The 24,425-nt window shown below is 42.4% G+C and overlaps 1 protein-coding gene across 1 annotated transcript in view; it reads right to left on the bottom strand.

Annotated features, from left to right (window-relative positions):
- Positions 1-24,425, bottom strand: part of LOC135547660 (contactin-associated protein-like 5) — a 131,768-nt gene that overhangs the window by 36,530 nt on the left and 70,813 nt on the right. The window contains exons 4-10 of the mRNA XM_064976848.1: positions 16,529-16,676; positions 9,060-9,263; positions 7,288-7,472; positions 5,467-5,610; positions 3,090-3,357; positions 1,861-2,004; positions 1,102-1,276 (exon numbers count right to left, since the gene is read on the bottom strand). Of these exons, the coding sequence (XP_064832920.1) occupies positions 1,102-1,276; positions 1,861-2,004; positions 3,090-3,357; positions 5,467-5,610; positions 7,288-7,472; positions 9,060-9,263; positions 16,529-16,676 (1,268 nt within the window). The remainder of the gene's footprint in view (positions 1-1,101; positions 1,277-1,860; positions 2,005-3,089; positions 3,358-5,466; positions 5,611-7,287; positions 7,473-9,059; positions 9,264-16,528; positions 16,677-24,425) is intronic.

Raw genomic sequence — 24,425 nt, 5'->3', positions numbered from 1 at the left:
TTGCCACATACTGTATTTGACAGATACAGTTGAAGTCGGAAGTTTACACACACCTTAGCCAAATACATTTAAATTCAGTTTCCAAAAACCTGACATTTAATCCAACTAAAAATACCCTGTCTTAGGTCAGTTAGGATCACCACATTATTTTAAGAATGTGAAATGTCAGAATAATAGTAGAGAGAATGATTTATTTCAGCTTTTATTTCATTCACCACATTCCCAGTGGGTCAGAAGTTTACATTCACTCAATTAGTATTTGGTAGCGTTGCCTTTAAACTGTTTAACTTGGGTCAAATGTTTAAGGCAGCCATCCACAAGCTTCCAACAATAAATTGGGTGAATTTTGGCCCATTCCTCCTGACAGAGCTGGTGTAACTGAGTTAGGGTTGAAGGCCTAGTTGCTGGCACACGCTTTTTCAGTTCTGCCCAAACATTTTCTATAGGATTGAGGTCAAGGCTTTGTGATGGCCACTCCAATACCTTGACTTTGTTGTCAAGGTATTGCAACATTGTCACATCACTTCAAAATTCAAATACTGTATGCAGTAATTCACTGGTCATCCTAAAAGCCAACACTTCCCTTGGCCGCCTTTCCTTCCAGTTCTCTGCTGCCAATACCTGGAACGAATTGCAAAAATCACTGAAGCTGGAGACTTCTATCTCCCTCTCTAACTTCAAGCATCAGCTGTCAGAGCAGCTTACCGATCACTGTACCTGTACACAGCCAATCTGTAAAGAGCCCACCCAACTACCTCATCCCCATATTGTTATTTATCTTCTTGCTCTTTTGCACCCCAGTATCTCTACTTGCACATCATCATATACATCTATCACTCCAGTGTTGATGCTAAATTGTAATTATTTTGCCTCTATGGCCTGTTTATTGCCTTACCTCCCTACATTTGCACACATGGTGCAGAGATTTTTTTCTATTGTGTTATTGACTGTACGTTTGTTTGTGTGCAACTCTGTTGTAGTTTTTGTCGCACTGCTTTGCTTTATCTTGGCCAGGTCGCAGTTGTAAATAAGAACTTGTTCTCATCTGGCCTACCAGGTTAAATAAAGGTGGATTTTAATTTTAATTTAAAAAGGTGAAACCTGTCATGGATGCCACATGTGTCAAACTGCAGCTCCTTGTAGTCTCCTAGTCGTCCTTGGTGCACTAGGTTCAGGTCCATGGGCTGACTGTTGATGGAGATGAGACGCATGCACCCCTGGAACGCCAACGTGGGGTTCTCACAGAACGAGTCACTGGAGGACGAGGAGGGGCAGCCTAATGGAACACACAGCAGAGGGATGTTTACGTAACCAAACATCTGCCAAATCAGCTTCTACTGTAATAATGCAACAAAAGAGGCTTACACAAATATGTTAAGATGCTAAGAGGGTGGTGTGCTGACTGATTTACTGACTGGAGGCATACAAGTAGAAATTACGAAAATGGAAACGATTTAAACAGTACATGCACATTAATATAGTTTTTTTCATCTTCAGTGTGACAATCATGTACAGTTTTTTAATCTCCGTTATGGCTGAGAGAGAAGTTGCCCCCCCCCCAAGAAAAGAGAGCAACTTTAAACCTGTCAAGACATGCCACTATGCAAGTTGAAGCTTTTTAAAAGCAGCTTAATAAAACACCAGCTATCAGAAGATTTTAGATTCACATGTTCTGGGAAGCTAAAGTTTGTACAGTGATGTATTACGTCAATCTCTGCCTACAAGGCAATGTCAACTCCACTAAGGGACTGAAGTGATGATGACAAAGAGTGTGACTTTGTAGGTATTACAGTCCACAGATGTATCAAGTCATACCCAAGCATATTTAAAAATGTAACTTTTAGTCATACTTCCTCTTACCTCCGAAGTAGAGGTTGTCTCCTGCCTCCATGTGGTCTCCCAGCTCCATAGTTGAGGACGGCTCATTGTCCAGAGTCATGGTGACCTGGAGACCTCGGGAGCTGAGACTCGCAGAGTGCCACAGTCCATCATTCACTCTGTGACCTGTGGACACATGGGGTCAGTTATGAGATAAACAGTTTATAAAGACATGATCAATCTCTGCATATGACTGTGGTTTTACAATAGTAACTACACTGTTACAAAAGCATTTTAAGAAAACAATTTTAGAGTACATTTTTATATTTAGATTTCTAATCTTGTTTGTCTGCAACAAAGCTCTGCATTCAATCTGTTGCTGGTGTTGACTTTATGGCTATCCCTACACGCTACACACACATTTCATATCGTTTCCCCCCACACTATCAAATAAACAAAGGATCACCCACAACCCCCAGTCTGTTGTGTTTGTGGTTCCATTTTGAGAAGGAACCAATGGAAAAACCTCAGAGGTATAATCTTTGCTTTTTGATTTAATTAAACTCAGGCTTTTACAGTGAAGGGCATCCAAGCTGTGTGTCTACAATCCCCTCTGTGCTTGCCATCTGCCTGCAGTGTTAGAGTGAAGTTGCAAGCTAAGAGAATTACCATGGAACGCGATTAAATGCGCTATATTTCAAGCAGTAAATAGTTTGAAACAAACAAACAAAAAGCACACCTGGTGCAATCGTTGACTGAAAAGCCTCTGACATGCAATAGATTGGAGGACGACCTCAGCATGGTCTTTCTGATCACATCTGGATTACGTTGCAGTGATTGAGATCAGTCCAAAATGACACAAACCTAACTATGTCTGTCTGCATGGAGGGATTCTGTGTTTTTGGATTTAGTTATTTCTACAGGATTAGCGAGACAGAGCATATTTCATTTCCCCATGGTGGGAAATGGACAAAACCAAATGCTTCTCATTGTGTGTGAACTCAGAAGAGATAAGCACAGAGCCAGCTGAATGGATTCTCTTATAATCTTTTCTCATAATCTTTACTATCACTATCAGACTATTTATGTGGAAAACCACAAACATTCATGGTCACAAATGCCTTCTCTGCAATAATAAAATGGGTTTCTCATTGTCTGCCTGCTTCACTGGAACAAAGAGCCTTTTCTACTCTGAGTCCCCATAGACAGAACCACTGATTCCAGCATAGAGTGGGTCTGAGTCAGCTGGACTAGAGGCTGTTGGCCCTCACCGGTGGAGACCTCTTCTTTCTGCTGGGCTGACATGTGGTGGGTCAGGCGCAGCCGACTGTTGCTGATCTGCAGCTCCAGTCGCTGGGGCTCCAGGGCCAGCCGGGTGGAGAGCAGTAGCCCATCTGGGTTCCACGTTCTGAACTGGAAACGCACAGCGAAGCCCCCCGAAGCAGACAGCGTGGCCGGGAGCGACAGGAAGCTGCTGCTGGAGCTCAGGAAGGTAGTGGACACCAGCTGGGGCTCAGAGCACGAGAAGGTCACGTTGCCCTGGTGACACAAATGGAACACAGTCTTACAGTCACCTTGCCCTGATTCACATCAACTCTCAACATTTCAGGGTTAATTAAACAATTATGCCAACTCTGTAAGTGTAGTGCTGCTATTAATTACTACCAACACTCCCTCCCTTTCTAGAAAGGAGAGAGATGTAGAAAGAGACAAAAACAAGTAAAGTATTGAGAGAGATAAATAGACAGAGAGTATGAGGGGAATAATACAGAAAGAGATAGAGTGGGAGAGAGGGAGAACGAGGGAACAAGAGAGACAAAATTAACTCTACAGGGAGCAGGGTTAAATGTCACTACCAGCCCCACTGTGACTCCTAGGGACAGGAAGAACCAGTACAGAGGACATGAGTTCCTGTACACAGGAAAAGGTCAGAGCAGTGTGGGGATGAACACATCATTGATCGCGGTAACATGGAACGGCAGCAACTAAACCTTTCACAGGGACTCTTCCATCAACTCCACCAAACTTGATTTCAGAGTGATTCTGTTTCAATGGGCTGACACTGAGTCACAGGATTATTGTGTTCAGGAATCATTGATAACTTTAGTTCTATTTCAGTGTTAGTGGATTTATTGTTAGAGGAAAGGTGAGATTGATTTGTGTTTGGGGCTCTAACAGCACTGAGCCAGTAGGTTACTTAAAGTTAATATCCATTGAAGACGTCATTTAGGGTCTGCACTAGACCCTGACATATACCTTAAATAATGCAATCTACCTCTATTCTACTAATATTACTTCTATGCTGAATGGATCACTGGTTACAGCTCCTGCTCCCCCTCATCACTGAGCCCGGATCTCTTTTCCAAAACAAGAACATAGAACACTGTTTTCTCAGCTAAGAGTGGTTCTCGCCACGCACTCTGTAAATCCCTGCTTCCCTATCTGCAATCGGTTTATTACTCAACAAATGTTATGGTCCTTTGCCTCTCTAAGGTTATGTATTGTTAACCTCCTCTTCTAACAAAATGGAGCATTATCACATACATAAGTGAATATATTGGTAATGCTGTGTAAAATAAACTTGGGCCTTGGCCTATTCATTAAGTTGAAACTCTGGGGGCGCTATATCATTTTTGGATAAAAAGACGTGCCCGTTTTAAGCGCAATAGTTTGTCACAAAAAGATGCTCGACTATGCATATAATTGGTAGCTTTGGAAAGAAAACACTCTGACGTTTCCAGAACCGCAAAGATATTTTCTGTGCGTGCCCTAGAACGTGAGCTACAGGCAAAACCAAGATGAAACGGCATCCAGGAAATGAGCAGGATTTTTGAGGCTCAGTTTTCCATTGTCTCCTTATATGGCTGTGAATGCGAGAGGAGTGAGTCAGCCCTTTCTGTCGTTTCCCCAAGGTGTCTGCAGCATTGTGACGTATTTGTAGGCATATCATTGGAAGATTGACCATAAGAGACCACATTTACCAGGTGTCCTGCGCCGAAATTGGTGCGCAAAAGTCAGCTGCAAGTATTTTTCCACAGAATTCAGAGAAGAATGCAGGCTTCCACGAATGATATATCAATGAAGAGATATGTGAAAAAACACCTTGAGGATTGATTCCAAACAACGTTTGCCATGTTTCGGTCGATATTATGGAGTTAATTTGGAAAAAACTTCAGGCTATAACTGTATACAGGTTTTTTTCATAGCCAAACGTGAACAAAACGGAGCGATTTGTCCTACACAAATAATATTTTTTTGAAAAACTGCACATTTGCTATGTAACTGAGAGTCTCCTATTTGAAAACATCCGAAGCTCTTCAAAGGTAAATTATTTTATTTATTTGGTTATCTGGTTTTTGTGAAAATGTTGCGTGCTAAATGCTACTCAAAATGCTAAGCTAGCTTAGCATACTCTTACACAAATTAGTGAATTGCTATGGTTCAAAAGCATATTTTGAAAATCTGAGATGACAGTGTTGTTAAGAAAAGGCTAAGCTTGAGAGTAAGCGCATTATTTTCATTTTATTTGCGATTTTCAGAAATCGTTAACGTTGCGTTATGCTAATGAGCCTGAGGCTTTAGTCACGATCCCGGATCCGGGATGGGGAGTTTCAAGAGGTTAAAAATTAATAGTTGAAAAGCTCTTACCACGCTGTAGATCTGAGGCTTGCGTCGCTTGGCTAGGTCGATGATGTTGATCCCATTGTAGTAGAGGTTCTCAATGCAGCCATGGAAGTTCTTCCTCAGGAAGGTACCAGGCTTACCTGGCAGTGGGATGCCCCCAAAGCTGAGCTATGATGAGGACAGAGGGTGAAGTATAGACATGTTAGAACGAAAAAGAAGAAAGGTCCTTTGAGTGGTAGGTGTCACGTTGAAAAGAGAGTCTAAAGAGATATACCAAGAGCTCTATTTTCGTTAAAGGGGTGCTAGCGTCAAGCGCACGCTCGTTTGTAATTTCATCATGTAAAAACTGCCACGCTGGCATTTTCCAACCCTAACACCAGGTTCGGCAATTTACATGTCTTATATCAGCTCGCTTGCACTCAGATGACAGGGTGGAAATATTTGAAGTGTTCCCTTAAAAACATGATCCAAAGTGCTAATTTCAGGCAGTGTTGAGAGGGATATTTAAGAGCGGTAACGCAGTTGAGCCGGTTGAGGCATGGCGTGGGAGCCTGCCGAGCCAACCGAGGCTTGTGAGCCTCTCGAACCAGCTGAGGATTGCTTCGGCAGTGGCACCCGGGCCCAACGTCACCAACAAAAAAAAAAAAAACGTTGGGCCCGGTGTCTGCATTCTATAACGGTTCCGTAACCACAGATGCTGGGGACGGGAAACATGTACAGGGTGAGGATTTAATATTGAATAAACATGAAACTAAACAAGACCAGCGTCTGGACAAGAGAAACAAAACAACATCAATGCAGACACAAAAATGAAAGTGAGGAAGTGACAGATATAGGGGAGGCAATCAATGACGTGATGGAACCCAGGTGAGTTGGATGAAGCGCTGGTGTGCGTAACAATGGTGACAGGTGTGCGTAATGATGAGCAGCTTGGCGACCCTGAGCGCCAGAGAGGGGGAGCGGGTACAGACGTGACAAGCACAGCCTTCCATCCTCTCAATTAAGGCTTTTTTTTGTCTGCCCAATGCAATCGTGAAGTAGTCAATAAAGGGTTTGGCTCCTGAGGCCGCTTGGAAATAAATCTTAATCACCAAAGCAGGCCCACATTATTTCAAACATCCCGTTTTGGATGAGTGTAGTCTGCGTTGTTTTAATAGTATATGCCAACGGGGAGAAATGATGGTGTGTGTAAGTGTGATCAAGTCTATATAAAACAAGATATTGTTTCATTTTGTTTAGAATTTGATTAGAATTATTCATTGTCTTTTTAGGCCTTATCTAAAATGAATTGAATCTTGCTTATTGACAATCTTTGGTATGCCTATGCTCAGCCATAATGCAATTTACACTAGACCTAGCCGCTATATCAGCATGAACGCTATTGAAGCCTTGCAAATACTTAGAATAATGTGGACTGCAAATGGGTTTAAGTTAACCTATTTAGCAAAGATGGCATAGGTCTACATTTTGTTATTTCGTTTCTGTAAACCATTTAACAAACTATAATCGATTAACATTGGAATTGGAGTTGACTCCAAGACAATACATAAAAGATCATAAATAAAAAAGTCTCGACACACGCACAACTTGCTTATTCATCAAAACCCAGCACTTTCACGTCAACCCCAGAAAGAAAGACGAAAATCGTACACACTTCCGAAGCTACAGTGCTACTGCCAAGCGATTAGATTTACCATTGCGTTAGGTTTGTTAAAACAGAAACCCAAGTATTATTCTTAATCTTACCATGGCATAAGTTTAAAGTGTTTTTCTGACTGGGTGCTGGTGGTGTAATCTTTTCAGACCTACTGTAAAGGAATATTCTGGATGTTTGGATAGACACACCTCATAGTCCACCTCCAGGGAGTCTCCTTCCCCCTTGGTCCTGAAGTGCTGTGTGTGGGTGTCCACGGTGAGGTTGACCTGCTTGTTGAAGCGCTCGATGAGGACAGAGTGCCAGTGCTGGTCGTCCAGAAGACTGCTGAGAGTGACCGCAACACGCCCACTGCTGAACCGCAGCCTTGTGTCATCTGAAGACAGAGAACAGACAGAGAGCAAGATAATATGGTTACTTTGATATAGATCATAAAACAGTCCAGTTTATTGAGGAAAGAAGAGGTCTGAAAGAATGTGTTCACAAGACATTCCCAAAACGGAGTACTAGAACAGTCTTCCCCAGACTCAGCTGTTCACGATGTGGATCTTTATGGTTGTTAACATTGATCATTATACAGTTGCCATAGGGACCATTTGATTTGTATTGAAAGAAGAGGTTCTCTCATAGGAAGTGCAGACAAGACAGTCATTTAAGAATCCTCCTTCCCAGCTCAGCTGCTCACAATGTGGATCCTTAACAGTCTGAGTCTATCTTGTAAATGGAGCTCAGCAGCAGTGGTAACTGGAAGGATATCAGAACACAAACATCTAGTTACCCTCCCAGACTGCTCCCCAGTCTGCTTTTAAATGGTTCAAAATACTATTGTAGCTGCAGTCCGAGTCCCTTGTGTCCTATTACCAATGACCTCTAACCTCTAAACCCTGAGTTATGTGAGCCAAGTTGAGGTAGAGGGCCAACCTGCCCAGGTGTGATTAACCCACCTAGGTTGAGGTAAATTGCCAACCTGCCCCCGTGTGACTAACTTACCAAGGTTTAGGTAGAGGGCCAGCCTGCCCCCGTGTGACTAACTCACCAAGGTTTAGGTAGAGGGCCAGCCTGCCCCCGTGTGACTAACTCACCAAGGTTGAGGTAGAGGGCCAGCCTGCCCCCGTGTGACTAACTCACCAAGGTTTAGGTAGAGGGCCAGCCTGCCCCTGTGTGACTAACTTACCAAGGTTTAGGTAGAGGGCCAGCCTGCCCCCGTGTGACTAACTCACCAAGGTTTAGGTAGAGGGCCAGCGTGTGACTAACTCACCAAGGTTTAGGTAGAGGGCCAGCCTGTGTGACTAACTTACCAGGGCCAGGTTTAGGTAGAGGGCCAGCCTGCCCCCGTGTGACTAACTCACCAAGGTTTAGGTAGAGGGCCAGCCTGCCCCCGTGTGACTAACTCACCAAGGTTTAGGTAGAGGGCCAGCCTGCCCCCGTGTGACTAACTCACCAAGGTTTAGGTAGAGGGCCAGCCTGCCTCCGTGTGACTAACTCACCAAGGTTTAGGTAGAGGGCCAGCCTGCCCCCGTGTGACTAACTTACCAAGGTTTAGGTAGAGGGCCAGCCTGCCCCTGTGTGACTAACTTACCAAGGTTGAGGTAGAGGGCCAGCCTGCCCCCGTGTGACTAACTTACCAAGGTTGAGGTAGAGGGCCAGCCTGCCCCCGTGTGACTAACTTACCAAGGTTTAGGTAGAGGGCCAGCCTGCCCCCGTGTGACTAACTTACCAAGGTTGAGGTAGAGGGCCAGCCTGCCCCCGTGTGACTCACTTACCAAGGTTTAGGTAGAGGGCCAGCCTGCCCCCGTGTGACTAACATTTAACATTTTACATTTAAGTCATTTAGCAGACGCTCTTATCCAGAGCGACTTACAAATTGGTGAATTCACCTTCTGACATCCAGTGGAACAGCCACTTTACAATAGTGCATCTAAATCATTTAAGGGGGGGGTGAGAAGGATTACTTCTAACTTACCAAGGTTTAGGTAGAGGGCCAGCCTGCCCCGGTGCAGTTCCAGTGTGATGTAGTCGCCCCTCTGACCCTCTCCATGGAGCAGCACCCCCTCAGCCTGGTGGCTCTTGAAGCTCAGCGAGATCACATCCTTCACCGTGCTCATGGACTTCTGGTTAAACCGGTAGAGCAGCGAGCTTCTGCCATCAAAGTCTGCCACATACGATTCTAGTGGATTGAGAGAAGATCAAAGAATCATCGTGTTTTCGAAAATTGCCCCAACGATAGCTCTCTCTGTCACATCTGAGCTGTGAGTTTTCTGTTGCCACTAATTTTGAGGAGAATTCAAGTGGCAAGTCCCATTTCTTTCAACAGTATTATATTTTCACCACAACTTTTGATTGGAAGTAGATGTCAAACTTGCAATTTTTTTGACATTTTTTTATCACAATTCTCTGGCTCTGTCTAATAGATTCTCTAACACTGTGTCTCTGCTCAGTGCTCAGTTCATGTGGATGGGCCTGAACTGAAGACATAATGTAGTAAGTTACAGCAGCAGGGGAAACGTTGAATTCCTGTTCTTTAAAGCCTGGATACATTATGGTTTCTGATGGGATTCAGTTTGTGTAAGTAAAGCTGTCTGAGTAAATAATGCAATCTCTAACATGCACCTGCTATTCCAAGCAGAACAGAAGAAGGGTGATGTGCCTAGAGAAACAAGGGAAGCTATGAGTAGAAGACATGTTTGGGCAAGCTGTTCAAAAAAGGTTTGCTTTACATTGTATCATATACATGACTTATGCAAATAGCTTTTGGAACTATCATTTAAAGAATGTCTAACACATTCATGAACACACAAACAACTTGCTAGAATTCCCCTAGGTTTTTCAAATGGTTTACTCAATGTAATGAGACAGTATTGTGTTTCAGTGGAAGTCACCGTGGGATAAAGAAGATTAGGATTAATTTAAACTCCAAGGTTTTTACCCATATGTATATACCCAAATATGAAAAGTTAATAAATTAGCTGGTATGAGATGATTATACAGATGAAGTCGGAAGTTTACATACACTTAGGTTGGAGTCATTAATAGTTGTCTTTCAACCACTCCACAAAGGTCTTGTTGACTTCTGAAGGTAATTGGTTGCACCAGATCTTATTGAGGGCCTTCATAGCAAAGGTGATGAATACATATGCACGCACCACATTTCAGTTTTAATTTTTAATTTATTTTTTAAAGTAATTTTTTAATCATTTCACTTCACCAATGTTGACTATTTTGTGTATGTCCATTACATCTCATCCAAATAAAAATCTATTTAAATTACAGGTTGTAATGCAACAAAATAGAAAAAACGCCAAGGGGGTGAATACTTTTGCAAGGCACTGTATGTATGTATGTATGTATGTATGTATGTATGTATGTATGTATGTATGTATGTATGTATGTATGTATGTATGTATGTATGTATGTATGTATGTATGTATGTATGTATGTATGTATGTATGTGACATTTAGATAGTTATCACTATTAGTTATTTATTGTGTTGGGTGCTATCCTACTTGATATAAAAATATGTGAGATAAAAACATGGCCACGTTATCTACCGCAGGCGACACGGCGGTGATACACAAATAGGAAGAACCCTCAGGTTGGCAGGCACGTCGATACAACACTGACCTATCGACTCGTCGTGCAACCCAATCAGCCATGCAAACCGTCTTGAGAGGCAACAAATCTCCCCAATTAGCTGATTCGCTTTTCATACATCCACTCCTTTCGACACACCTACTCGCCCATACTCTGCCATCTATATTGGGCTGCAGTGACCCATACTCCGCTATCTATATTGGGCTGCAGTGACCCATACTCTGCCATCTATATTGGGCTGCAGTGACCCGTACTCTGCCATCTATATTGGGCTGCAGTGACCCATACTCCGCCATCTATATTGGGCTGCAGTGACCCGTACTCTGCCATCTATATTGGGCTGCAGTGACCCATACTCCACCATCTATATTGGGCTGCAGTGACCCATACTCCGCCATCTATATTGGGCTGCAGTGACCCATACTCCACCATCTATATTGGGCTGCAGTGACCCATACTCTGCCATCTATATTGGGCTGCAGTGACCCATACTCCACCATCTATATTGGGCTGCAGTGACCCATACTCTGCCATCTATATTGGGCTGCAGTGACCCATACTCCACCATCTATATTGGGCTGCAGTGACCCATACTCTGCCATCTATATTGGGCTGCAGTGACCCATACTCCACCATCTATATTGGGCTGCAGTGACCCATACTCCGCCATCTATATTGGGCTGCAGTGACCCATACTCCACCATCTATATTGGGCTGCAGTGACCCATACTCTGCCATCTATATTGGGCTGCAGTGACCCATACTCCACCATCTATATTGGGCTGCAGTGACCCATACTCTGCCATCTATATTGGGCTGCAGTGACCCATACTTGGATGATGAGGGCCAGCTATGCAAAAGGTATTACAAAGCAGTGCAGTGCAAGGGAGGTTTAGGTGCAAAATGACATATAAAAACTATTTTACACGTAACATTTGCATTGTAACATAATTCTACTCGCAACTAAATTCAGAAAATAGTTTTATTGATAATGACATGAATGTAGTGGAAAATAGAGAGTGAACAAATGTCAACGATGATGAAGATGCCTCTAATTGCTTGCTGGCACAGAGGCCCAACGTGATGATTCAATCATGATTTATGGCATTGTTTGAATGGCAGACCGTCCATGGGCTATCATAGGGGTCAAACACACATTATCTGTGGTAATCTCGATGAAGAGACACTCCCACAGAAGTCCTAGGGTCACTGAATCCAGGAGAGGTGTGAAGACTGATGAAACTTGAAACGACGCAATGAATGTTATTGTGTGAATTAAATTGTCATGGTTGGATTGTTTCATGAGTTGATAAAGAACTTTGAATTTTGCTATGATTCATTGTACTTACTGTAAGTGCTATGGATGTATCATTACAGTGTTATCCAGTTCGCGGAATGGCGGACAGTCGGATGGCGGATAGTTCAAAGAGGAGCAACACAGAGGTGTGCTCCTATCAAACAGTGTATCATGTAACAGACATAAAGTAGAGAATGCGTGTGAAGTGTTATGCCTTTTGTTTAAATGTTTTGGGCCATTCAAAGTGACGTTAATTAGATGATGGGGATGATGGATTTAGAATCTTCTGATAGGCTAATTGACATTTTTGAGTCAATTGGAGGTGTACATGTGGATGTATTTCAAGGCCTACATTCAAACTCAGTGCCTCTTTGCTTGACATCATGGGAAAATCTAAAGAAATCAGCAAAGACCTCATAAAAAAATTGGAGACCTCCACAAGACTAGTTCATCCTTGGGAACAATTTCCAAACTCCTGAACGTACCATGTTCATCTGTACAAACAATAGTACACAAGTATAAACACCATGGGACCATGCAGCTGTCATACCGCTCAGGAAGGAGACACATTCTGTTTCCTAGAGATGAACGTACTTTGGTGCGAAAAGTGCAAATATATCCCAGAATAACAGCAAAGGACCTTGTGAAGATGCTGGAGGAAACAGGTACAAAAGTATCTCTATCCACAGTAAAACGAGCCCTATATCGACATAACCTGAAAGGCCACTCAGCAAGGAAGAAGCCACTGCTCCAAAACCACCATAAAAAAGCCAGACAACGGTTTGCAACTGCACATGGGGACAAAGATCGTACTTTTTGGAGAAATGTCCTCTGTTCTGATTAAACAAAAATATAACTGCTTGGCCATAATGACCATCTTTATGTTTGAGGGAAAAAGGAGGAGGCTTGCAAGCCGAAGAGCACCATCCCAACCGTGAAGCAATGGGAGTGGCAGCATCATGTTGTGGGGGTGCTTTGCTGCAGGAGGGACTGGTGCACTTTACAAAATAAATGGCATCATGAGGAAGGGAAATTGTGTGGATATATTGAGGCAACATCTCAAGACATCAGTCAGGAAGTTAAAGCTCGGTCGCAAATGGGTCTTCCACATTGACAAGCATACTTCCAAAATTGTGGCAAAATGGCTTCAGGACAACAAAGTCAAGGTATTGGAGTGGCCATCACAAAGCCTTGACCTCAATCCAACAGAAAATTCGTGGGCAGAATTGAAAAAGCATGTGCGAGCAAGGAGGCCTACAAACCTGACTCAGTTACACCAGCTCTGTCAGGTGGAATGGGCCAAAATTCACACAACTTATTGTGGGAAGCTTGTGGAAGGCTACCCGAAACATTTGACCCAAGTTTAACAATTTAAAGGCAAAGCTACCAAATACTGTTTGAGTGTATGTAAACTTCTGACCCTGTCACACCCTGACCATAGTTTGCTTTGTATGTTTCTATGTTTTGTTTGGCCAGGGTGTGATCTGAGTGGGCATCCTATGTTACATGTCTAGTTTGTCTATTTCTATGTTTGGCCTGATATGGTTCTCAATCAGAGGCAGGTGTTAGTCATTGTCTCTGATTGGGAACCATAGTTAGGTAGCCTGTTTGGTGTTGGGTTTTGTGGGTGATTGTTCCTGTCTCTGTGTTAGTTTGCACCAGAATAGGTTGCTTCAGTTTTCCACGTTTGTTGTTTAGTATTATGTTCATGTTTAGTTGTCTTATTAAAAAACATGAATAGTAACCACGCTGCATTTTGGTCCTCCTCTCCTTCAACTCAAGAAAACCGCTACAGACCCACTGGGAATGTGATGAAAGAAATAAAAGCTGAAATAGATCATTCTCTCTTCCATTATTCTGACATTTCACATTCTTAAAATAAAGTGGTGATCCTAACTGACCTAAGTCAGTGCATTTTTACTAGGATTATATGTCAGGAATTGTGAAAAACTGAGTTTAAATGTATTTGGCTAAGGTGTATGTCAACTTCCGACTTCAACTGTACATAACCATGCTATCAATTACAACAGGGCACTGTCAATGATGGGGAATGCTCAGAACAGTAGTGACAACAGTTCAAGTGATTATTAGTGAAAACAATTCCGATTTGTGGACCCTTTATCAATCAGAAGTGTGAGCGTGCAGGTGAACGAAAACCAAAATGAGATAAACATGGGATAGACATGGACTTGAGTCTACAGATTTGTTTTTCTCCAGATGTTTTATACGAATAAAGACTTGCTAAATGTGGAAATTCTTAATTTTTACATGTTCCTCTGTGACTTTGAGGAAGATCCCAACATTTATTAACATTTTCACCATCATTGTAAAGTTCTTGTATTTTGTTGCTTTGACAAAGTCATTGCAGTCGATTATTATTGATTTAAAGGTAATAAAAAAAACTACAAAAAAATCACTTGCAAATTGTAAAACATTTTGTATTTGTATTTGTTATGGATCCCGATTCGCTGCAGCATCTACTCTTCCTGGGGTCCAGCAAAATTAAGGCAGTTTGCAAAATTAAGGCAGCATTCCAGGTGACTACCTCATGAAGCTGGGTGGAAGAATTCCAAGAGTGTGCAAAGCTGTCATCAAGGCAGACAGTGGCTATTTGAAGAATCTCAAATATAAAATATATTTAGATTTGTTGAACCCTTTTTTGATTACTACATGATTCCATATGTGTTATTTCATAGTTTTGATGTCTTCACTATTATTCTACAATGTAGAAAATAGTAAAATAAAGAAAAACCCTTGAAAGAGTAGGTGTGTCCAAACCTTTGACCGCTAGTGTATAGATGTATATATTTTTACAGTACTTAAATGGTGGAACGGCCCATAAGTGCAAGTTTGCCATCTATGACATGTTCAATGGTAACGTATGGCTCTTCATTTGCTTGCTATTAGAGCACCCTGGAGTTACATTTTTTACAGTTTAAGTGAAATGAGGTGCTGGTGAAGCTGCATGTATTAGCAGAGCACACATTCATCCAACATGAATACAGGGATCATGCTGTGGTACCATTCGGCATTATTGTGCTCGCTCGGGAATAATTATAACGGTCATAGTGCAGTATTTCACTGGCTGATCCAGTTAGTGCTACTTCAGAATGTGTGTGAAAGGCGCCCCAGTGAATCCCCTTTATTTATTTAGCATTACCCAGGAAGGAGCCGGCTCTTAACTGGCACGCCTGCCTGGCTGTCGCTGTCTACCTCTATTAGCTGGTACGATTGTGTTTCGCTCAGCATTTGCTTTGATCTTGTTTGAAGGAAAAGTGTCTCTTCACCTTGCAGACACTATACAGTATCTCTTTAAATAGTGTGCAAAACAGGATGGTTACAGGATGGTTACACGATGGTTACAGGATGGTTACACAATGATTACAGGATGGTTACACAATGATTCCAGGACGGTTACACAATGATTACAGGATGGTTACACAATGATTCCAGGACGGTTACACAATGATTACAGGATGGTTACACAATGATTACAGGATGGTTACACAATGATTACAGGACGGTTACACAATGATTACAGGATGGTTACACAATGATTACAGGATGGTTACACAATGATTCCAGGATGGTTACACAATGATTCCAGAATGGTTACACAATGATTACAGGATGGTTACACAATGATTACAGGATGGTTACACAATGATTACAGGATGGTTACACAATGATTCCAGGATGGTTACACAATGATCCCAGGATGGTTACACAATGATTCCATGATGGTTACACAATGATCACAGGATGGTTACACAATGATCCCAGGATGGTTACACAATGATTCCATGATGGTTACACAATGATTCCAGGATGGTTACACAATGATTCCAGGATGGTTACAGAATGATTCCAGGATGGTTACACAATGATTCCAGGATGGTTACACAATGATTACAGAATGGTTACACAATGATTACGGGATGGTTACACAATGATTCCGGGATGGTTACACAATGATTCCAGGATGGTTACACAATGATTCCAGGATGGTTACACAATCATTCCAGGATGGTTACACAATGATTCCAGGATGGTTACACAATGATTCCAGGATGGTTACACAATGATTCCAGGATGGTTACACAATGATTACGGGATGGTTACACAATTATTACGGGATGGTAACACAATGGTGACAGGATGGTTACACAATGATTACAGGATGGTTACACAATGGTTACAGGATGGTTCCACAATGGTTACAATGACATAATGCTATTTTCTAATGGAAACCACTGTCAACAAGGGGATACAATCAGCCCCATGATAGATGACATGCTTAAACAAGCCTCAATGTCATCCGTAATAAATGTTAGAGTCTGCACAGGACTGACCTCACTCTTGTTAGAACATGTTTCCTTGCAGTCCAGGAGTCCCCCCAAATTACCACATGGGGTGGAATCACAGATGGCAGAATATGATGATATTAGCTGAACGTGTTTGTGTTTTGTAAGAGCTGGGGTCACTTTAATGTAGTCACAGCCTATATGGTCTGAATGTAAGGTCTGGTGGTCTGATCACTCACTGTAGGCACAGCCGTAGACCTCCACTCTGAGTCCCACCCAGCCACTGGGGTTCCAGTCCAGGGGGACGAAGCGCAGGAAGCGGCTTCTGATAGAGTGGGACAACTTGTGGTGGACGACACCGTCAGCATTCACATTCCCCGCAAACCTCTGCCGACAAACAGAGGAGGAAAACAGGAGGGAGAGCAGAGGGAGAGAAGAGGGAGAGAACAGGTTTAATAAGATGTAACACGTTTCTCAGCGTTCATGCTGTGTCACTACATTTACCCTGTTGGGTGAGGTTTATGACTCCCCCCATCAATACCTTTCCCCTTTTCCCTCCACTAGACAGAATGGACTCTTGGAATGCCCTTTGTTAACATAGAGAGAGTATGGTACCATTAACAGTTTTGGGAAAGGTACAATATTTCAGTAATCCAACCAGTTGAAAGTGTCCATTGGTACTTAAAGAATATGATGTCAGATCAGTTGGTGTCTGGGACATTATATCTGATGATAGGACGACATAAATTGTATCTTGGAAAGTCTACACATTATAGTTCACACATCAGATTCACATGGAATTGTTGTGCAGCAGCTCTATAAACACACCCTGTGGTTCCCCAGGTTATTAACGAGTTAATTGTTGCATGGTTTAATTCAATCACGTAATCAATCAAACATTAGGTCATCAATTTGATAAAATGCCTGTCACATAATTTAATCAGTCAGAGACACGAGAATGGTAAAGGGCAAAATTACAGTACACCTACTGTAATATTAATACGACATCAAAGCAAGTACTGCGTAATACAATAATACAATACAATAAACGCTACCGTGATCAGAATGAATTAATGAAATGCATTGAGGAGAGGGGTTTGTACTTCACAGTATTTTACTGTAATTACAAGGGCTTGGTGCAAGCAGATTGGCTGCTGGGTAAAGTGTTTACACATTACAGCATATTATTTCATATTTGGTGTATTATATCACTTGCACGTCTAGAGGCCTTAACAAAGGCTTCCAAACTGGCAGTGACAATAGGGCAAAACAGACCAAAAGGACATGGCAAAATCTTGAACCATTTCAAGTTTAAGACTTGCTGCCACTCCAAACCATCCGCTATACATTTTAAATTAGTGGGGCACTATAACCACATAGGAGTTCAATTGGTACAGCCTTCTCATGGGTGCAACAAATATAGCCTCTTACAAGGCACGCCTCCAAATATGTTAATGACTCAGAAACAACAATATCATGAGCCCACTAGTGATCAAAAGTGTTTTGCAACTCCAAAGATATGGTACGATAATGTATTCTGTGGGATGGAATTAAGGTAGCATTCGATCATTTGCAGGATGCTGCAGTAAAAAAGTGTCAGAGTATTTTACTGTTGATAATAACCCAAATTACCTTATAATTACATTTTTCAGTTCATGTCCACAGAAAGTGTACCTTTAAAAATGTATGTTTAATTTAAACCTGCTCATCATGTTAATGACGTCATCGACTCCACTGTGTGTGTGCCCTAACTGAACATTCAGGAATTCACAAAGCAAACATTGAAAGCAATAACAAAGGGTCAAAAGTAACAAAACAACGAATAAGAAAGGTCCTTGATTGTTCTCTATCCATTCCATTCTGAACAACAGGTGTTGTGTTACATGGTCACTCCATAGAGACTAAGGACACTAGTGATGGGGGAAGAATCAATACAGTTACATAACGCAGTATATTTTCTGATGATATTATATTGATATTTGACTCCAAGTATTATAATGTATTTTTCTACTGTAGGTAGCGTTGCTTAGCGCTAGTCAGCTGTACCTGCGCCAAAACTCAAGTATTTTTCACCCTATAGTTTGTTCTCTATCATTTTTATATTTTTTTTAACCTCTTTTGGTATTAGTTTCATTAATCCTTTATTGATATAGTCCCAAAATGTTTTGCATGTCAGCTATCAAGTTTTTAAGATATATAACTTTGAAAATACAGAAATACAGCCAGTATGATGCATTTTTAATCAAATGATGCTGCATTTTGTTGTTTTGGGATGGAATTTTACTTTAAATAGTGAGCCAACATATTTTCAGCACATTTATTTCCTTGATTGACCAAAACTCATTTTCTCACACTCTCTCTTCTCTCTCTGCAGAAGACACATAGTGAGCAATATGTTTGGAACATCAAATCGCAATAAAATAAGTATCGTGATAATATTGTATGATGAGGTCCCTGGCAATTTAAAGTCCTTAAGGACACCCCATACAGTGAATTGATAATCACACAGATTCTGTCCTGCACATTGTGATGTACTGTGGCTTCTGTTGTACACTGTTGTTTACTTCATTAAAACACTTTGACAAAACAATATGAATAACATGGCCAAAGCTATTTAAATGTTTCATTTGCATGAAGTCATTAGCATTCTGTTTGAATTAGAATGCCCTGGAAACATATATTGTACCCTGCATGGTGCAATTTAACAATTGTTTTCCCGTTTCTGTTTTCCACAGCAGGTGTCAGCTTTCATAGTATTGGAATTTCTTCCCTCTTTTATTAGGATTTAAATAGCAGGGTTTATTTATGAATGTATCTTTTTGAAGGCTTTTCCCTGACTAATATAAAACTGCAAAATAATACTTTTTGCTATCTAATTTATTGATATTAAAAATCCCCCTCATGGCCAATAGTGGTTCATTATCTTCTCATCAACAGTATATACGCTAATGCCTCACTAGAAAGAAGATTATTTAAAATGCAGGTAATAATCAAATGAAAACAATTTATCAGTGTTATCTGCAGTTGTCATTAAATTCTTACATCAATAGGATGGGTGTGCCACACTGATCTATAATTTTCTCCCTCTAACATTTCTCTCTCTTTTCAAAATGACTTATATTGATTCAACCCAACTGTCAAGCCCAAATAAACGTGTTGAACTGGGTAAGACCTAGAGTCAGCATCTGATGACTGCAAGAATCATTGTTCAACTCCATTCAGTGAGAGAAAGTGAGTAGAAATGGAAGAAGTACTGTTTTTTCTTCTATATAATATATTAACAGTTCAAACACATGAAGAGACCTTTGGAGGTCATATAAATCACCATGATAAATGACATCTCATTCTCTCAAATGAGTCATATACAGCAAACCTAAGACCAATTTTTTTTTGTGTGTTTGGGCCTAAATTGATGAGTGCATGGTGTAACCTTGGAAACACATGTATAACAAGTGATTTAGCAGGGACAGTGACCTCAAGCTTTGCAGCATGCTTTTCAAAAGCCCCAGCAGTCATCTTGCAACTTGTCAGGAAGATTGTACTCCCATATGAGTGATCTATTTGAAAGCACAATGGAAACCAAACCCTGTCTCAGAACAGCCATTGTTATTCCAGATCGGAGAAAATGGTGACAGCGCATCCATCCAATTACTGTGCAGATGTGAACCAGAGTATCTGGAACCCTGAAGGGAGCCGAAGACCTCCCATTGGACGACAGAGCTTCATGTTATTCACTGTCTACATAAACAGCTCAACCCCACAGTGACTTCATTCATTCTATTTCTGTATCCACCCTGAACCGACGGTCTCCCTCCCTGTTCATTAGGACTCTTTACTCTTCCTCTCTCATGACGAGGTCCCTAATGTCACATACATCAGCTGAACACACACAAGCCCCTGGGTACACCGATACACGCCCCTGCTCTATGCTATGCTGCTACTGCTAAGATATATTCTCAGTATATGAGAATTCAAGATAACAACATTCTTAGACTATACACTGAGTATACAAAACATGAAGAACACCTGTTGTCCTGTAGTCCAATAGGAGGTCTTCTCCTCCATTCAGGGTTCCAGATACTCTGGTTCACATGACATAGACTGAACAGGTGAATCGAGGTGAAAGCTATGATCCCTTGTTGATGTCACTTGTTAAATCCACTTCAATCAGTGTAGATGAAGTGGGGAGACATGTTAAAGAAGGATGTTTAAGCCTTGAGAGAATTGAGATGGATTGTGTATGTGTGCCATCCAGAGGGTGAATGGGCAAGATGAAATATTTAAGTGCCTTTGTTGAACGGGGTATGGTTGTAGGTGCCAGGCATACCAGTTTGAGTGTATCAAGAACTACACTTCTGGGTTTTTCACACTTAACAGTTTCCTGTGTGTATTAAGAATGGTCCACCACCCAAAGGAATTCCACACAACTTGACACAACTGTGGGAAGTATTGGAGTCAACATGGGCCATCATCCATGTAAAACACTTTAGACACCTGTCAGGATTTGGCCAGGGTTGTTCCGGGTTTTGGTCAGTAGATGCCCCCATTGTGCTTTTTGTCCCTATGTTTTTCCCTTGATCCCCATTATTATTTGCACCTGTGTCTCGTTTTCCCTGATTGTATTTAAACCCTTTGTTTCCCTCAGTTCTGTGCTCTGTGTTTGTATGTTAGCACCCTGCCCTAGTGTTCTGTGTGCTCTTGTCGATTCCGGGTGACGTTCTTGTGGTATTCTGTTTTTTTTTGTTTTTGTTTATTTTTGGTGAGTTTCTTTTGAGGTCTTTTTGTGTTTTACCCACCACCTTTTGGATTTGCCATTTTTTGTATTTTAGGATTTTTTCTTTATTAAATACACCGTCTTAAGTACTGCTGTGTCTGCCTCATCTTCTGGGTTCTGCTGTCTATTCGTGGCTCAGTTGGTTAAGTGACTGTTTCTCACTCCGGAGACCCAGGTTCGAAACTGGGTCCTGACAGACACCCTTGCAAAAAAGATGACTTAGCTATGTGTCAAGCACAAAGAGCACCTGAGAGCCATAGTTGCTGGGCTTACAGGGGAGGCTAAGACAGCTAAGCTCTCCAAGGGGGCCTACGTCAAGCACTTTGTTATCCCACTGCACTGGATGCTCCTCTACACATCCACATTGGTAAACATCACAGACAATCTATTATTTACTCTGTTCAATGAGGAAGAAAACACAGAATAGCATCTGGGATGGAAAACTTTGACAAAATATGTTTTCCATCATTCATCACAATACAATACATTGTCCATCATGAAGATACGAATATGACAAAGGCAGACTTGTATATGCTGTATATTCTCTGATATGGGAGAAATACGAGCTAATAATCACAGACGCTGTGATCTTATGAGATCTTTGTATACATCGTTTACATACTGTAAATAAATATTTTCTGTTTGATTTACTTGAAAGGATGCTGGTATGTCTCCCATATTGATGTGTACAGAGTTAAGCTCTGGCTCTTCTCAGAACTGCCTTTGACACAATATTGATACCACAATGGAGACAATAAATTAAACACATTGATGCAGTAACCAAATATGTGCACTAGGAGCAGATGAAGCCCATGTCTGGAAGAAGAGAAACAGATGAAGCCCATGTCTGAAACAAGAGGAGAGGTTGAAATGGGGGAACAAGAGGAACGGATGAAGCCCATATCTGGAACAAGAGGAGAGGTTGAAGTCCATGTCTGGAACAAGAGGAGAGGTTGAAGCCCATGTCTGGAACAAGAGGAACGGATGAAGCCCATGTCTGAAACAAGAGGAGAGGTTGAAGTCCATGTCTGAAACAAGAGGAGAGGTTGAAGCCCATGTCTGGAACGAGAGGAAAGGATGAAGCCCATGTCTGGAACAAGAGGAGAGGTTGAACCTACTGTTTTAGCTAGCTCTCCCAATCAACACCTGCGATTACTGTATGCCTCGCTGCATGTCTCTCTCAAATGTCAATATTCCTTGTATACTGTTGTTCAGGTTAGTTATCATCACCCAGTGCCTGGGCTTACCTCCGCTGTACCCGCACCCCACCATACCCCTGTCTGCGCATTATGCCCTGAATATATTCTACCATGCCCAGAAATCTGCTCCTTTTATTCTTTGTCCCCAACGCTCTAGGCGACCAGTTTTGATAGCCTTTAGCCGCACCCTCATACTACTCCTCCTCTGTTCCGCGGGTGATGTGGAGGTAAACCCAGGCCCTGCATGTCCCCAGGCACCCTCATTTGTTGACTTCTGTGATCTAAAAAGCCTTGGTTTCATGTATGTCAACATCAGAAGCCTCCTCCCTAAGTTTGTTTTACTCACTGCTTTAGCACACTCTGCTAACCCTGATGTCCTTGCCGTGTCTGAATCCTGGATAAGGAAGGCCACCAAAAATTCTGAGATTTCCATACCCAACTATAACATTTTCCATCAAGATAGAACTGCCGAAGGGGGAGGAGTTGCAGTCTACTGCAGAGATAGTCAGCAAAGTAATGTCATACTTTCCAGGTCCATACCCAAACAGTTCGAACTACTAATTTTAAAAATTACTCTCTCCAGAAATAAGTCTCTCACTGTTGCTGCCTGCTACCGACCCCCCTCAGCTCCCAGCTGTGCCCTGGACACCATTTGTGAATTGATCGCCACCCATCTAGCGTCAGAGTTTGTTCTGTTAGGTGACCAGAACTGGGATATGCTTAACACCCCAGCAGTCCTACAATCTAAGCTAGATGCCCTCAATCTCACACAAATCATCAAGGAACCCACCAGGTACAACCCTAAATCTGTAAACAAGGGCACCCTCATAGACGTCATCCTGACCTACTGGCCCTCCAAATACACCTCCACTGTCTTCAACCAGGATCTCAGTGATCACTGCCTCATTGCCTGTATCCGCTACGGATCCGCAGTCAAACGACCACCCCTCATCACTGTCAAACGCTCCCTAAAACACTTCTGTGAGAACTAAGAACAGATATAGCCCTTGGTTCACTCCAGACCTGACTGCCCTCGACCAGCACAAAAACATCCTGTGGCGGACTGCAATAGCATCGAATAGTCCCCGCGATATGCAATTGTTCAGTGAAATCAGGAACCAATACACACAGTCAGTCAGGAAAGCTAAGACCAGCTTCTTCAGGCAGAACTTTGCATCCTGTAGCTCCAACTCCAAAACGTTCTAGGACACTGTGAAGTCCATGGAGAACAAGAGCACCTCCTCCCAGCTGCCCACTGCACTGAGACTAGGTAACACGGTCACCACCGATAAATCCATGATTATCGAAAACTTCAACAAGCATTTTTCAACGGCTGGCCATGCCTTCCGCCTGGCTACTCCGACCTCGGCCAACAGCTCCGCCCCTCTGCAGCTACTCGCCCAAGCCTCTCCAGGTATACAGAATGGTGTCGTCTGCGTAGAGGTGGATCAGGGAATCACCCGCAGTAAGAGCAACATCATTGATATATACAGAGAAAAGAGTCGGCCTGAGAATTGAACCCTGTGGCACCCCCATAGAGACTGCCAGAGGACCGGACAGCATGCCCTCCGATTTGACACACTGAACTCTGTCTGCAAAGTAGTTGGTGAACCAGGCAAGGCAGTCATCAGAAAAACCGAGGCTACTGAGTCTGCCGATAAGAATATGGTGATTGACAGAGTCGAAAGCCTTGGCAAGGTCGATGAAGACGGCTGCACAGTACTGTCTTTTATCGATGGCGGTTATGATATGGTTTAGTACCTTGAGCGTGGCTGAGGTGCACCCGTGTCCGGCTCGGAAAACAGATTGCACAGCGGAGAAGGTACGGTGGGATTCGAGATGGTCAGTGACCTGTTTGTTGACTTGGCTTTTGAAGACCTTTGATAGGCAGGGCAGGATGGATATAGGTCTGTAACAGTTTGGGTCCAGGGTGTCTCCCCCTTTGAAGAGGGGGATGACTGCGGCAGCTTTCCAATCCTTGGGGATTTCAGACGATATGAAAGAGAGGTTGAACAGGCTGGTAATAGGGGTTGCGACAATGGCTTCCAACTGCTCTTAAACGCTAGTAAAACCAAATGTATGCTTTTCAACCGTTCGCTGCCTGCACCCGCACGCCCGACTAGCATCACCACCCTGGATGGTTCCGACCTTGAATATGTGGAC

The sequence above is a fragment of the Oncorhynchus masou genome, chromosome 10 (assembly GCF_036934945.1).
Source record: "Oncorhynchus masou masou isolate Uvic2021 chromosome 10, UVic_Omas_1.1, whole genome shotgun sequence".
Classification (NCBI taxonomy): Eukaryota; Metazoa; Chordata; class Actinopteri; order Salmoniformes; family Salmonidae; genus Oncorhynchus; species Oncorhynchus masou.
This window is presented reverse-complemented; position numbering and strand designations above follow the sequence as displayed.